Here is a 16,350-nt window from a genome sequence, read left to right as displayed (position 1 = left end):
ACAAGTCAGTATGTGAATATCCTTTTTGTTTATAGACTCTAATCATAAGATATGGTATCGTAATTGAGTTAAAGCATTCTCAATTCTAAAATTTGACAAGTCATCCAAAGGACAGCACTAGTTTTTGTCATTGTCTGGTGACAAGCTTATCCTAAATATTTTTCTATAAATATAACGACCCTCGATGGTCGAGCGGCTTACGCGTCGGTTTGAATTGAAATTCGAATTCTGGATCTGACCAATTGTTTTTCAATTTGTGTTCGGATTCAGAGTATGGACCTAATAGGTTGAGCAAGTGGCTAACATTCATTTCTCGTAAAAAACAAAAATCTCTTACAATACAAACATAGCACTCTGTGGAGGCCCATATTATTATGATCATATTAGGATCGGGCATGGTTAAAAGAAAAAACTGTAAATATACGAATATTGATTTAAATATACGATAATGCATTAGTTAAGGCGAATTCTTCACTGAGCCTTTTTTAAAGAGGCACCTAGCGGAAAAATACGAAGCTTGCAATTTGAGACATTTTTTTGATAATTTACAATTTCAACTGTATTAATGAATAAATATGTATCTGAAAACATTAAAAATAAAAATAAGTGTCAAACAACACTATCTACAAAAGTGCAACTTTACAGGAGAGCCAAAAATCGTTATTTTAGATTCTTGTAACTCAACAAGGGAAATGTTTATTTAATACCTAATGTTAATATTTTATAATTTATTGTGTATTGTACATTTATCTTGCTTATGATGATGTTAAAATTTATAGGGATAGTTTTAAAAAAATATGAAAACAAGGGTAACTTATGTAGTTAGCGTTAAACTTTACTGACGATTTAATAAGAAATTAGAAAAGATTGACATAACGTTGTTTGACTATCATGTAGCCGTAAATGTAAAACAACGTTATCTCAAAAAAAAAAAAAAACTTTTAAAATAAAAAGGATTTCAAGTTATACACATTTATATTTTTTATAAAAATCGATGTTTTTTAAAATAGATATAAAAAATATTAAAACTATGAATTTGTCAAAAATCGCTTAGGTGATGCTTAGAAAACTTAATAAACTAAATTTTAATAATAAATATGACCATAAAATATATGTAATAATAGGGTGCGGACCGATAGAACAAATTCACATTTTATTACATTTTTTACAATTGTAAGTTTGTCTTTGACTTAAAATAAAAAATATTTTTATTTTTAATGTTTTCAGATACATATTTATTCATTAATACAGTTGAAATTGTAAATTATCAAAAAAATGTCTCAAATTGCAAGCTTCGTATTTTTCCGCTAGGTGCCTCTTTAAAAAAGGCTCAGTGAAGACTTCGCCTTAAAAGCATTGTTTATGTGAAAACATATTTCAAGGGTTGGTAAGTAAATGAAAGAAAATGCATCAGTAGCCTGATGCTGAGTACCTCCGCTACACGGAACTACATTGGAACCTTGTGTATGTTGAAGTTGCATCGGCCGGAAATAGAACCCGGGAATATTTCAGTTGAATTTCTGCACACAATTTTAATATCGTGCCAAGCAGTAAAACATAATATATGTTAAAATGTGTTTTTCGATGTAGAGACTATTATTTAAACTCATATTTAAAGTGTTTATAAAACATATATTAAGTAGCAAATGAAATGACAATAAAGTATACAATAAGTGAAGCATCTTTCCAAAAACCAATGTCTACGTATGGTCAAAACAAAACAAAAAATAATATGTACTTAATGGTTTGTAACTTCCAAAAACCCTTCAAATCATATTAAAAAAAATTTGTAATTAGTAATTTGTAGTAAATCCATGCACGTGTACAGGCGCTAATGTGTTGCTTGGGGCTTTCAGTTGCCCGTTATTTTTAATATAACTTAAATATGTCTGGGGTATTAAAGAGACTACCATTTAACCAAACACCATACTACCCACTAAGATTTAAATAGTTACAAAAGGATAGTTAAATAATATGTAGCAAATATTATCTATGGATTTCTTTCAATGGCTTCTCTACAAACAAGTCACCATGTTAGGTCATTGGTATGTAAGATAATAATATACTTTAAAATACATCAACTTAAAGTAAATACAAACAGCATACAATAGGTATTTAATTATTTAATAACAATCACATGAAAAATGATGCTTCAAAATACTAATTCTTACAGTACAAAGCATTTAAACCACTGGACGATGTTTTGGCTTCAGTAGGAAGTCATCAGTAATGCCTGGAAGATGTCTCAGATGCCCTGTAAGAGATCATAAGAATATAATAATATAAATGTAATATAAAATCAGTTTATAAGAAAAATTTGATTCATCAGGAGAAACCTACTGTTTCTTGGTCTTTGGTGTATTATAAGGTTGGATCCATGTTTTGTCCACACCTATAAATTGATGAAGAAATTCATTTGGATTACGCTTAAACATCTCAATACATGCCTTTGAATTTGTCACACGTGTGCGTTTATTGTTGATTGTGAGCAATTATATACGAAAGTTGAAGGCCATCCGCTCACGTGAATACTAAAAAAAGACGAGACTGAAACTCCAGTATCTAGCTAATGTATTTCAATGGCGGCTTGCTGACGGCAACACTGGAATCTCTCAGTTTTAAAACCGAAACCGAAGAGACGCGACATGCTAGTCTCCCAGTCACCCATAAAACAGTGGTACCAATATCAGTAGATTCAATGAATAATCATATTTTCTTACCAAAATTGGTATTTAATTTATTAAATTTCCATAAAGACATTACGGAAAAAGCTTAGAATGAAGTAGGAAAGACAATGGGTTTGACAGTTTGAGGCTATGAGATTATTATGTTTCAGTAGAGAAAGTTTTTGTAGTAGGTAAGAGATTCTTAGACCAAAAGACTGTTGTCTATTTAAAAAAGTTACATATGCCATAAATTACAAATAGTAAAGATAGTCTATATCAATTTCATGTATAAGATAAGTATTTTTATTGCAGGGGTACGATAGCATAGTAGGGTTTCACAATTTGATGCATGATGGGCAACTTGGCAAATATAAATTGGTGTCTATACAATAGAACGATGCTGCTGGGCAGCACATGGGAATATTTTTATTGGCGCGACACCTCTACATACAAGTAATATACAAAACATACCCGAAAATTCGAATTTGCGTTGACCTCCTCGCATCTATCACAGAGGAGCTCTTCTTCATCTCCATCATATGGTAAATACCTATTCTCCCCTCCTAAATAAAGCTGTAATGAAAAAAAAATATTACAAAATAAATAAAAGTTAATACACTGAAACCTCGTTTTTATCTGGTTTTTTTTTTTTTTTTGAAAAATAATTAATAACCATGTGCTTGCTTTTCGTACTAGGTGGTTGTTAGTAATTTTGAACAATCACAAACACCCAGGCTTTGAGAAAACATAAATAGTGTCCTCACCGTGATCGAACCCAGAACTCTCGGATGGAAAGCCAGCGCTTTATGCACTGCACCACGAGAACCGCCTGATTTTATGTGGTTGAAGGGATTGACAAAAAATAACATAAATAGGAACAGGGGAAAATATTTTAAAAAAATCATTCAAATTAATTTCTTTCTTGCATATTTCTGGCTTTGTTGTATAACACTCAATATCATAAATTGATTGGAAATTTTGATTTTTTTATGCGTATGTAACTTAAAATTTTGGTAATTTCCTTACAGTTATATACCAATATCAATTAACATAATAAATGCCTAAATCTCCTATCAAACATCTGGTAATCAACAGAAATAGGGGAATATTTATTTAGACCATAAAAATATTTGTAACTTTTATATTATGAAAGCAAGTTTTGTGTGTGTATATTATTTTCAATATTGTTGTAATGCAAATCGCTGCTTGTCCATTTATGATCATATCAAATAGTATTTTCTGACCTTTGTAAATAATTTTGATCTATGAATAATGAGGATTAAATTATTTAAGAATATCCTCGATTCAAATGGAAGAGATTTTGGAGGTGCATAAATCAAAGTGTAAGTGTTGAAAAGTTAACAAAATGTTGTACATAGATGATTTAAAAATATATAATAATATTATCCAATTACCTGTTGACATTGGTGACATATTATATGAAATACATATAAATCCTGTGCATTTTCATCGTATGGAATATCATTCACATGTATATCACTGCGCAGCTGCATCACTGCTTTTATAATGAGATCGTCTTTTAACATAGCTTTCTTGACAAACATATGCCTAAATATTTCATGGAACATAATATTCTCCTATAAAAAATTAAAAAGTCACGAGTGTTGTTACTAAGTTTGCATTTAGTTTTTAATGTTTTATGAAGAGTTAAGAAGAACAAAGACAATTCTAATGAAAATTTTAAATATGCAATATATTCTCATTCCTTGGGAACAAAGGAATCTTTTACAGCAAGCTTGGAGAACTTATGGCACGCGTGCCAAAGGTGGCGCATACGAAAATTTGGCTGGCACGTGAGCAATATACAAATTATTTCTTTTATGTGTAATACTTCCAGACTCTTCATTTATATTTCCTCTTTCCGTACACCTATGTATTTTTAAGCCAGTAACACTTTTATTATCTTTGGAGGTTATGTTTGTTATTAGTTACAATAATTATTATTAGATCCAGCAGATGTTTGCCGTAGCAAGTGTCAATGAAGATGCATGCGTTTGATTTAATTTAATAAATCCTATTTAACATAGGTACTAGTGGAAATAAAAAAAAACAAAATTGTTATAATCAAGCAGCAGAGACTTTCAAAGTTGGTAGATTGAGAAGAGTATGGTATGATAAATTAAGGCAATACAGCAGTATATATTTTGTCTTCTGGGGCAGTTGTATACAGAACCTCGTCAGTGTAACTGTATTATGAGACAGACAGTAAAGCATTCCTTGAGAAAATCAAGGATGAACAAAAAGAATTTATTGATTGGGAAATTAAAAATAAAAATATTCAATAAACAAACATAATGAAATTTATCGGCAGTCATTCAAATATAACAGCTGCATATTATTTTGCCTCAAACAAAATCGCTAAAAATGAAAACCGCTCGGTAATGGGGAATATATGACAGAAGCACAGTTAAAATAGTCCCACAATCTCTTTGAAAATTGTGAAAACAAGAAAAAATTGGTGTGTGTACTTATGTACTTAAGCGCGTTAGAAGTTATACTTCTTGGCGTAACAAAACAAAAAATAACAAACCAAATATTATTGCAGAATGTACTTACTTTGGAAGAAAATATCTTAAAACCCTTGTTTGAAAAATTTAGCAAACAGCTATTTCGACCGTCTTTCGTAAACAGATGACTGTACAACTATTTTTGTTAACAATAATAATTTATTACAAATCAAAAGTAAAACATAGCTTATTTAATGGTTTAACTGAAACGTGGTATTGGCTTTTGTGATGAATAAAGGCCGGCCTGTTGAAGTTTTTAACCGTCAACCCATAAAAAAACACATTAAATTGGTGGACGAATCCAATATCCTAAGGAGACTTTTGCCCAAATGATTCTTAGTATGGATTTCTACAATTTGTCAGTTGTTTTTTCTGGCAGCTCAGGTGCGATGGTAATTATTGTAATTAAAATAATCGTCTTGCCAATATTTATAACGCGACTTGCGGCCACGTTAAACGAATTCAAATTCGCAAATTGCTATTAAAAAGGTCGCATTACAAAATTGATGGTTTGTTTTATTGCAGGTAAGTAATGGTAAACCATTTTTATAAAATGCGTGTAGAATATGTTTTTTCATAATTAAATATCGAATAGCTTTTGCGTACCTACCACTAATATAAATACAAATATTGAAAGATTTTGTCCGCTGACCCGTTTTATGTTCTAAATGTATCATATTGATCAGTGGCGACCGGTGAGTTATTTTACTGGGAGTTTACTTTTTCACCTTTTGACTGCCGTAAAAAAGGCGCCTTCATCAAAACTTCACCAAAAAATAAACTATTGGTTTTTTAATTTAGTACATTTAAAAGAAATCGACTGTGGAAAGGAAAAGGGGCGTAAGCCTCAGTTTTTGCAAAGTGGGTTTTATTTGTTATTAGCAAAGTATTCAGCTCAATACATGGTATGCCCAAAGAATTTAAGCTGCAAATGACGAATTATTATGAAAATTTAGCTTTTAGTTTTTAGAAATGAAGGGCGTGTGAATTTTACGTCCAGGAAAAGGGGCTCAAACCACGTCAATGACATTATAAGTCGTTTAAGCAATCTTTTGTGGTAAGGAAAAGGGCGGTAAGCAACTTAATCCGTAAATGTATGAGGATAATGGCAGTTTTACTAAACGCTGACAGCCGACTGGCTCAGGTATGAACCATAATGAAGATTAAGCCACCTAATAGTTTCACTCGCTCGTTTGACAGTCGAACACGTTTTTCGACACTCTCTCCATTAAAATTCATTTAAAGTATACTAATCCAGTGAAAATGGCAATAGAAAGAAGTTAAAATATTCTTAAAATGTGTGGTGTTAACATGGATGGAATAAACAACACAAAGAAAAATGGTAAGACCTTAAAATTACGCCTTGAAATTGTTATGCCGCACAAGTGAAGCGTCATCGTTAATTCTCTGTAAATTGTTATAAAACATTATGTTACAACTTATATTGTGTCTTAATCATTGGTTAATGATCTCTTGTTCATATTAGATGATAAAATTAATAAAATATTTGCTATATTTACTTCAAACACCGCCGTGCGGTTTATAGATTATGTGACATGTCAAACACAATTCTAAACTGAACTAGGTCCTATGTACGCTTATATTTACGATTAAAATCATTGTAATGGACAAAAATTATAATTATGCACCGTATTATTTATAGTAATAATATAAATCTCGAGTAAAATGCGTTTTGTTTTAATTTGTTGTCAGGAGCCACTGATCAAAGTGACAAGTGATTGTCAAGAACCAAATACATCCGCAAATATTGGTTATTTGTTATAATTATTGTAAATAACTAAGATTAGCTTGAATCAATATACTATGTCTATCTATATATAATAAAATATTTGCTATATTTACTATTATCATTATTACTATTATGTAATGATTATGTGTCATTTATGGTTTAATAAAATACTTTTTTTCTGAAAATAATAAATTATGATTGTTCTAATTTTAAACTTAATATAATTAAACCATAGGAAATGAAAAAATATTAAATAAACACCTAGTGAAACACTATAAAGAAATACATTCCCAAGAATTTAATTAAAAATAAGTGTGAAAAAAGGCTATTTGCTGCGTAAGTCCACTGTATTTTATGAATACGACATTTGAAATTGGTAAGGAAAAAGGATGTTACCATCATTTTTATCGGTTTTTCTCTAATAACTTACGTAATTAATGTCAGATTGGGAAAATAATACACCAAATTATTAATCATTATGCACTTTAAGTCTGTGTATATTTTGATTTTGACAGAAAATCATTGAAAAAACGTTTTTTGCTCCTCCTGTAATATTTGCTTTGTGTGGATTACGCCCTTTTTCCTTTTTACAGTCGAAATCATAAATAACTCACTATTTATTATTTGTTGTAGTACCTCTAAAAACAGTTTTTCTTGAAAAAAAATGGATTTTAAACTGGTTGACACGAACTATTTTGTTTTGACCGAATTATTAGTACTACCGAAATATCTCGTATCTGGCAGTGACCGGGATTTATTGTTCATTTGTATGAGAAATCCATTCTTCTGTTTTTCATCGACACAAATTTTTCAATTACGCGTTTGTCGAAGTCAGGAATCTCTTCTATCATTCTTTTTTCGATACTGAGCAAACATATGATTGCGCGATGGTGTTTCTACTAAAACACTTGATCCGTTTGAGTGTTAAAAAACATCTTTCGCTTTCCACTGACGTCATCGGAATAGTACAAATTAAATTTAATAGTAAAACCGTTTCCGTAAATGTGTCAATGAGATTTTTTTCGATTAAAATGTTTAATAATGCTGAGGCGCCATTAGCATTATAAAAATTATCCAAGCTGTAAATAGCAGACAATTCATTTTTGAGTATATTTTTATCTAAAAAGTCAGACGTTTTACAGAGCTAGTTTGGAGAGATATCATAATTGATAAACATTGTGAATTTAGTTATCAAACTGAAAAAAACTTGAAGTTTATTTTTAAATTGTACTTCGCCTAAATTTGAGAAATGTTGTCAACATGTGCGGAAATTTAATATACGTACTGTGAAAAGAATTTATTTTTATAATAATATTGAATAAAAATTGTCAAACAATAATTGTACGTGTGATACGGGCTGTATTGTTTTAAAACCGATGAAGCCGCATTCGGGCCGAGAGCGACTGAAACTGTCGCTCCGGAGCACGCAGAAAAAATATTTACATATTGCTATTCCACGCGACAGACGACGCTCTTTCTCATTGCAAAGAAATCGAAATTAGATTACTGGGCGCTTTGGTACGAGCGATGTCGGATATCGCTCCCATCAACATATAATATTATTATTTAAAATAGCCGGTTAAAAACACATATTAGAATTTGTTTTTGCATATGAATTAATGACTACGGTAATAGATCAGAACACTTTTAATTAATCAAATATAAATGAAATACTCATTTTAAAAAATTAAGTCTTTTCACATAAATTGAGTGGGTGGGTGTCCACCGCTCCAGCGCTCTCAAGGGAGCATCGCCACTGATATTGATACCTATTAGTATTACCAAGCAACAATACCGTACCTACATATCGATAAAAAAGTCATATACCTACTTGTTTATTTCTTTAGATATTTAAGTATTTTGAGGATGCTCTGCCCAAACTGGTCTATTTGATTATAAACTATTGACACTGAAGAATTTCATCAAATCGATCGTAAGAAATTTCATCTTCAAAATACCAGTGGCGTACATCTGTAGATGCGAGACATCCCTGGAAATATTCGTTTGAATAATTATAATACCTACTATTTTAATATTATGTATTGCGTAAGCCGTAATTGCATTCTTCTAAAGGTTTTGCAATATAATATTGCTTCAGATTTTCACTTAGTCATTGTATTACATTAATATTTATTGTTGTTTAATTTAATAAAACGCATTTTTGTAGTACTTGTTCCACTTTTAATCAATAAATTAGGACCGGTTTCGTTCGCATCAGAGGGACATTTTCAACTGAACAAGGGAAGATTCAGTTGAAAATGTCCCTCTGAGGCGGACGAAACCGGTCCTAATTTATTGATTAAAAGTGGAATAAGTACTACAAAAAAAATGGAGCCATTGTCGAAAACTACCCAAACCAGACTCGTAACTGGAAAAAATCAGACTTTCGAATCTGATTGTATTACGTTAATATTTATTGTTGTTTAATTAAAAAAACGCATTTTTTTGTAGTACTTATTCCACTTTTAATCAATAAATTAGGACCGGTTTCGTTCGCATCAGAGGGACATTTTCAACTGAACAAGGGAAGATTCAGTTGAAAATGTCCCTCTGAGGCGGACGAAACCGGTCCTATAACCCTATAAATGGCGGTGATGTCGGCGCCGGCCGATGTCACCCTCGAGAGTTCGAAAACCGAATGACCCTTAGGGGCTGGGACAGTATCAAAGAAGGTAATAATAATACACAACAAACAATTCACAATTGAAAAATTTGAAAAATGAGAAAAACAGCCTCTGGCATATGTACCTGGCTTGTAGGTAGGTACCTCGGGTCTCATATTTCAGACCTTTTCTAGGTACATGCTTTGAAAAGGGGCTGTGAATTTCTTGGAATTATTATTACCTACTGCATTTCTTTGCTTGTTAGGTACATATTTTGAAATATCTCACCTACAAAATGAACACAGACATATTCCTATAAATAAAATCTTAATATACATAATTTTAAACTAAATAAGTACATTAGACATTGAATGGCTTGGAATGAATGAATGTACAGGTATTTAATTATTATTATGCACGACTTTAATATAAGTAGGTAAGTGCTTTTACAGATGTTCGTTTTTAACCCTTTCAATACCGGCAAAAAAAAAAATAGAAAACCCTCCCACACCGGCATGATTTCAGAAAAATCTTTCATTTCATAGTGTTGTACTAAAATGCTTACAAAAGATATATTTATGGGGACATTGGAATAAAACTCAGATTTTTTTACAATGCAATCAATATTTATTTATTGTGTGGTATTTTTGCCAGCAAGATCCTTTGTGAAGAGGCGCATAGCACTCTTGACAAAGGTATCTGGTCTCTCCTCGCCTCTTATGCGCAGCACATACTTGCAGCATACAGCACATACACAGACTCGCGATGGATACTGTTTTTTTGCAATCGGTGGATGCAACCTTCAGAGTATGTCTGGATATTATTCCAGACAATCTATTATTGTCGGTGAATTCATTTAATTCTAGATTCGGAGAATCCGAACTGTCACTCTCGCCAACTGTCTCCAACCCTCGCCAATTGTCTAAAACTATCTCCAACTGTCTTCAACTGTCTCCAGCTGTCTTCAACTGTCTCCAACTCTCGTCAACTGTCTCCAACTGTCCCCAACTCTCGCCAACTGTCTCCAACTCTCGCCAACTGTCCCCAACTCTTTCCAACTGTCTCCAAATGTTTCCAACTGTCTCCAACTGTCTCCAACTCTCGTCAACTGTCTTCAACTGTCCCTAACTCTCGCCAACTGTCTCCAATTGTCTCTAACTGTCTCCAACTGTCTCCAACTGTCGCTAACTGTCTCCAACTGTCTGCAACTATCTCCAACTCTCGCCAACTGTCTCCAATATCTCCGATTCTCCGATTCGGAATTCTCCGAATTCTTTAAAAAACATAGGATATTATTGCTAGAAATGATCTGGAAAAACAATAAACTCTTAGATACTTATAAGTATTAGAAATAGAATGTAATAAACATAAACGTCAAAACTGTATACACATGTTGAGGTTAGAAATATGACAGATGAAAAAAACTAGAAAATGAAATTACAAAAACATAGGAAATTATTTCTAGAAATGATTTAAACATATAAGCTTACCTTTTTGTTATCCTTCTTTTTGAATAGTGACAAATTCTGTTGCGAAAAGCATAAAATATTTTAGCTGTCACTTGAATGAACACGTAAGCACAAATGGTGAAATCGCGACATCACCCGAAAAAAACGATGTTTTGTAAACAATATTTTCCAGTCGATAATAGTAGTATCTACTAACAAATGATGCAGAAGTGTGGATTGAACCTTTGCTTACTTGACTGCATCAAAAGTTTTTCGAAAAAGTCAATAGATGGCGTGAGAGCGTCTAATCGCCATGTTTCCTAAAAACGTTTTTATTCTAATTAATCATGCAACATCTACATCTAATGAATATGGTAGTCGAAAAAGAGATTATTGGTGAACAGTCAATAAAAATTTCGAAGAGATATTACAATCGTTTAAAGTTCAACATCAGCTTAAAGTTCATCTAGTCAATTTATATGCCGCACTTACCCTAACTCACCTTATATACTTTTATGTTCGTGATGGTTTTCGAAAATAACGATGCCTAAAATGACCCTATTTTGCATAAGTAGATTGATACCGGCCTTTCTCTGTTGAGGAGAATGGTGAAGGCCGTATCACTAGCAGGCCAGAAGCGGGGTGGAATTAGAGAAACGCACTTGTGGTTGCTGGCAGGAGTTTATTATATCGCTATGCAGGGTATTGTCGTTGGCGGTGGGTAGAGGCAGTTTTTGCTGGCTGTTGGCTTGAGATGCTTATGGCTTGGCTTGGCGCCAACGCGGTCTTTTTGGCTGGAGAATTGGAGATGCTAGCTGTTCGGCATCCGAAGCGAGAGAGTCAGGACACACTGTTTATGCAGTACTTACAAGTGGAAAGTAATCTCATTTCCTAGATGTATTTTGACATCGTTTTACCGAACAAGATATAGGTATATAGGCATATTTTCCGAGTTTCTTGGAGATGTTTGACTGTCGTTTTGGCTATGCACTTGGTAAAACATTCCTCACTAAAATCGCTTGGCCGAATGATACGAAAGGTGAATTGATGATTTCATTTAATTTGACCAGTCGCCAAAAATCTTAGTGAGTTAATAAAATCAAAGGATTTGTTAATTGTTATTGTTTTGTCGAAATGTCAAAATAAGCAGACATCATAGACTAGTATACCTATATTCCAAACATTGATATACTACTGGATGAATCATATGCTTCTTAAAATGACGCCCGATTTTCAGCGACTCGGCCATTACTGAGTAAGCCCGATCTAGCTTGCATCTTACTCTAACTAATAGTCAGCGCATGACGACTTGCTCTGTCTGTTTTGCGTTGCAACACCCTTAGGTTCACTATTCCAAGAACGCAAATTTAGTTTTACAGCCAGGGCAATACGGGTGAAATTCGGGAATCCATGTTAACGGTCTTAACGCATTATACCTACAAGAAAATATTATAAGACGATATTCGTAATATCTTTTGTGGTACATTTTTAAAATGACACTTGTATGGGAACTGCTCATCTAGTAGTATATCAATGCCATAGATACAGATTTTCTGCGTGTGATAGTAGCTATATGTTCTCTTGGCTTATTCCGTAGAAAAGTTCGAGATACTCGACAGCTCCATTATTAAAGAAGATGTATTAATAATCGCTAATTATTCACTGTACCCTATTTGAAAAACGTTAATGTAGTGTTTCACACTGCCTTTAATCTTAGCGGTAGGTAGGGGGCCCGCCAAATATCCTAGCCTGAGGGCCCGTTTCAGGATGTGGCGGCCATGGACTGTAGGTACACCGAGTGCAATAGACAAAATACCGATAAATGAGATATAAGGCTGTGTTGTGGTGAGTAGGTTGTGTATAAGTTATATGCAATAATACTTTTTTTTGTCTGTTTTCAATTAATATTTTGGAACCTCAATATTAAAAAACCAAAAATCGATGATAAACATTTGGCAAAAAGAACGACTACACGCCTCCAATTTAATAAAAACTAGGAGAAAACTGTACAAATATGCCGCCGTGTAATTTACATTCTCCTCCTTGGGCTCCCCCCAATATTAAATCCTGAGTGCGCCACTGCTACTTGATGCTAGTCAAATGAAAATTGTGCCGGCTGAGAAATATGCCTTATTGAAAACTATTCTTCTACCCGCATCGGGTTTGCTAATTTCAATTCGGCCAGGGCCTATGAAACCTCCTTGCAAAAACGCTGGAAAATTCTTTGTAGCGCACGGCGGTGGTGATTCTGATGAATATTTTGTCGTATTCATTGGGAACTGAGAAGATCGAGAAAGTTCGAGATGTCTAGTTTACCTCCGTTGCCCTTCGATAGTTATGTTAAGTAAAATCAAAAATGCAGTTTCCCCCCACACCCCTTGTATTAGTGCGAAAGCGGCGTAACACAATAGTTCACTTTCATTTGCGTTCACTCTTACCTACATACTACTAATTACCTACCAAGCGGTGGATATAATTTTCCAAAACTATATTAGTCTATGGTTTTCTGAAAGTTTACAATATTTTTAGGTAGGAGGTAAAAAAAAAAATCTATCGGAAGAAGAAAACATATTTTAAATAGAGAGTTTGACTAGTGATAATAGTGGGTAAATTATAATTTATTAATAATTATTCATAGATCATAGATATTCATAGTCTCGCAAATATTTTTGTTTATTACCACAATACTCTATCTTTTATCTATTGTTTGAAAATTGAAAACAAAGAACTGTCAGACGTTAGTCTGACAATTGATATCGTTGAAGTCGGTCGATATTTGTCATTGTGCGGTGCGCTTTAAGATCTGAGTTATTAAATATGCCAAGAAGTAGAAATACCCCTGAATCGGAACGGGTAAGCGAAAAAACTTTTCTAATAATTCATTGCATACGTTCATTTTGATTCTTACATTAATTTTTTTGACGTTTTTGTATTTTTCTAAGATTGTAAAAGACATTTCGAAGTAAATTAGTAAGATTATTTAGAATGTCATCTTCTGTAGCAGTGTTCCGTAACTTAGTTAGCGTAAATACTTGAATTATGAAATTCATATTTGAAATTGGTCTCCCGTTAAGTAAAAAATACCACGCATAACTAAATTTGTATTTTTCTTTATTTTCAGAGGATTGCCGATGAACTTGAAAGACGGGGAAGAGCGCTGGCCAGAGACGTGGTGGTGCCGGTTCTGATGCTAAATGACCAGCCCGTAGACGAGCCCCTCGCAGACCAGCCTCTCGCAGACCAGTCCCTCGCAGAGGTACACAGCTATTTTCTATATGTTTTCTAATATATTTAAGTAGGTTTTTTTAACAACATTAGGATTGTTGTTTATTAAACATTTTCTGCTCCATTTTTGGCACGATTTAATATCTATATTTTGTGACGGTGCTTGTGATTTTGTTTCTGTATAATATCATTCAAACTTAAACCGTATTATTGTAGTACTATAATTTTTTCACAGCTAAAAATGTATTTTTCTTTAGTTTCAGAATATAATTGAATATTGGGAAAGATTAGGGGCCAGCGATGTGGTGGCGCTGATGAGGCAACACCTACTGGCATCGCCAGAGATGGCTCAAGGGGAAGTACTGCCCCCCCCGCGGTATAATAATGTCCAAATACAACCCGAAGAGCCGCAGCCATTGGTGGCGAGGGTAAGCAATTTTTTAAAATTAAATATATTTAAGTAGTTTTTTGAAGTTATACTTCTTTAGGCGTGTTTGGGAAAACAGATCAGAGTGTATTTTTGGCGTGTGACACGCCGACGTAACACATAATTTATTTTGTTTGTATTATAATTTATATTGCATTCGGGTTGCGTAATACTTTGAAATATTTATCGTTGTATTAGGCGGATTCAAATTTGTTTTTGTTAACTTTCCTAACGTTATTTTTATTCAAAATAAAATATTGAGCTGCCGTCTTGAAAGTTAAATCCGAATGAAAATGGTATTGATGAAAATTATCTATCACACGATAGCCGGGTATTTAATATCTATATTTTGATTAGATTTTAGAATGTGGTTTTGTCTCTGAATAACATTATTTGATTATTAAAGCCCCATCGCCATATTATTATCGTATGTGTAGTTTGCAATACTTTTCTATTATATATTGCCACATTTTTTAATAACTCTAGCACAGGCGGATGTACACATTCCTGTAAATAAATTATACAATTGTCTGTATACTTTTACCTCTATACGAGTGCACTCGCAGAATCACTGCAAGCATTGCTATCGACTTAAATATAATCTGGACAGTATTTTGCTCAATTTAATTAAAACAGCATTTAAACATTGTGCATTTGTTTACAGGCAGGTGTGTGTCGGTCAATACTAAAAAACTGACTCTTAATTATTTGATAATATCACTTACAACATGCTTTTCTTTGTTACAGAGAAGGGGACGGCCGCGGCTAGTGCCAAATGGCGAGCCGAGGCCGAGAAGAAGACGGGTTAGGCTCCCCCCGGAGTTCACGGGAGTAAGTTATTATTTTAATTGTTTTTGATAATCATTGAGTGCATGGTTGTAATGACTAACAAAAATATTTGATACCTAGCCAATTTACGAGTATAAATCTTCGATCAGCATTGTCTTGCGGAGATGTTTTTGCCGACATTTCTGATTATCTTGTCAAATATAGTGGCACACGAGTAATAATTGAACTCTTCTCTGGAAAAATAGCATTATCCTTATTCTTAATTTTGAGATATTAATGATTTAAACTATCATACTCCTAATGTCATCTGTTGTCGAGATTAGTCATCAATAATTAGGAATCAATAATTAATTGTGCGTTGTGCTGTTGTATACATTCTTTAGAGTTTTAAAGCAAAAAGTCTAACGTTTCTATTTCTTTTTTTTTTCAGGTATACGAAACCCGTGGGTGGGTAAAGCATAATCGGGCGGAGGTAATTATTATCTCCGACTCAGACTAAATTGTCCTGAACCTGCCAATACCATACCGTACTACGCTAATATGTAAGATGAGAATGAAGACTTTAAAGAATTTACAAGACTACTTAGTTATTATTATATTGTTAATGTTTAGAAAGTTATCAAACACTTGAATTTGTAATTTTAGGAGTTTTTTGATTAGCAATACTATTCTTGTCATAATTTAAGATATAATATTTAAAAACTTACAATTTACTACTGGGTACTTACTATTCACGTGATATTAATATAGTTTTATAGTCAATTTTGAATTACCTTGCCATTTAATATGTGATAAAATCTTGACTGTGGATAGTAGATAAATATATAGTATGAAACTTATTTGCTGTGATCGAATGTCTCGTTTTAGTAGACATTGATATTGTATTAAAAAATCTAATAAACTTTTGCAATTAT

The 16,350-nt window shown here is 32.9% G+C and overlaps 1 protein-coding gene and 1 long non-coding RNA gene across 3 annotated transcripts; one reads left to right on the top strand and one right to left on the bottom strand.

Moving 5' to 3' along the window:
- Positions 1 to 1,569: 1,569 nt before the first annotated feature.
- On the bottom strand, positions 1,570 to 8,934 carry LOC147079928 (uncharacterized). 2 transcript variants are annotated; one of them, XR_015070603.1, is made up of 4 exons: positions 8,776 to 8,934; positions 4,082 to 4,264; positions 3,138 to 3,239; positions 1,570 to 2,254 (listed from the first exon to the last, which is right to left on the bottom strand). It is a non-coding gene; the product is annotated as an uncharacterized LOC147079928 (long non-coding RNA). The 2 variants fall into 2 exon arrangements; XR_015070602.1 differs by lacking the exon at positions 8,776 to 8,934 and having other exon boundaries at positions 1,614 to 2,254; positions 4,082 to 5,270.
- A 4,777-nt stretch (positions 8,935 to 13,711) lies between these two features.
- On the top strand, positions 13,712 to 16,350 carry LOC147079927 (uncharacterized). Its single transcript, XM_085947086.1, has 5 exons — positions 13,712 to 13,848; positions 14,117 to 14,251; positions 14,478 to 14,648; positions 15,395 to 15,478; positions 15,867 to 16,350. Exons 1-5 carry the CDS (start codon positions 13,813 to 13,815, stop codon positions 15,933 to 15,935), a joined length of 495 nt encoding a protein of 164 aa, XP_085803212.1. The 5' UTR covers positions 13,712 to 13,812; the 3' UTR covers positions 15,936 to 16,350.

Source organism: Rhyacophila brunnea, unplaced genomic scaffold (genome assembly GCF_057557595.1).
Source record: "Rhyacophila brunnea isolate RB1 unplaced genomic scaffold, BYU_Rbru_1.0 scaffold_1, whole genome shotgun sequence".
Classification (NCBI taxonomy): Eukaryota; Metazoa; Arthropoda; class Insecta; order Trichoptera; family Rhyacophilidae; genus Rhyacophila; species Rhyacophila brunnea.
This window is presented reverse-complemented; position numbering and strand designations above follow the sequence as displayed.

Excerpts from the sequence above, each read along its gene's own strand:
- LOC147079927 (XM_085947086.1), top strand. The coding sequence starts at position 13,813 with ATGCCAAGAAGTAGAAATACCCCTGAATCGGAACGG. Across the intron at positions 13,849-14,116 it reads ATACCCCTGAATCGGAACGG|AGGATTGCCGATGAACTTGA; the intron begins GTAAGCGAAAAA and ends CTTTATTTTCAG. Across the intron at positions 14,649-15,394 it reads CGCAGCCATTGGTGGCGAGG|AGAAGGGGACGGCCGCGGCT; the intron begins GTAAGCAATTTT and ends TCTTTGTTACAG.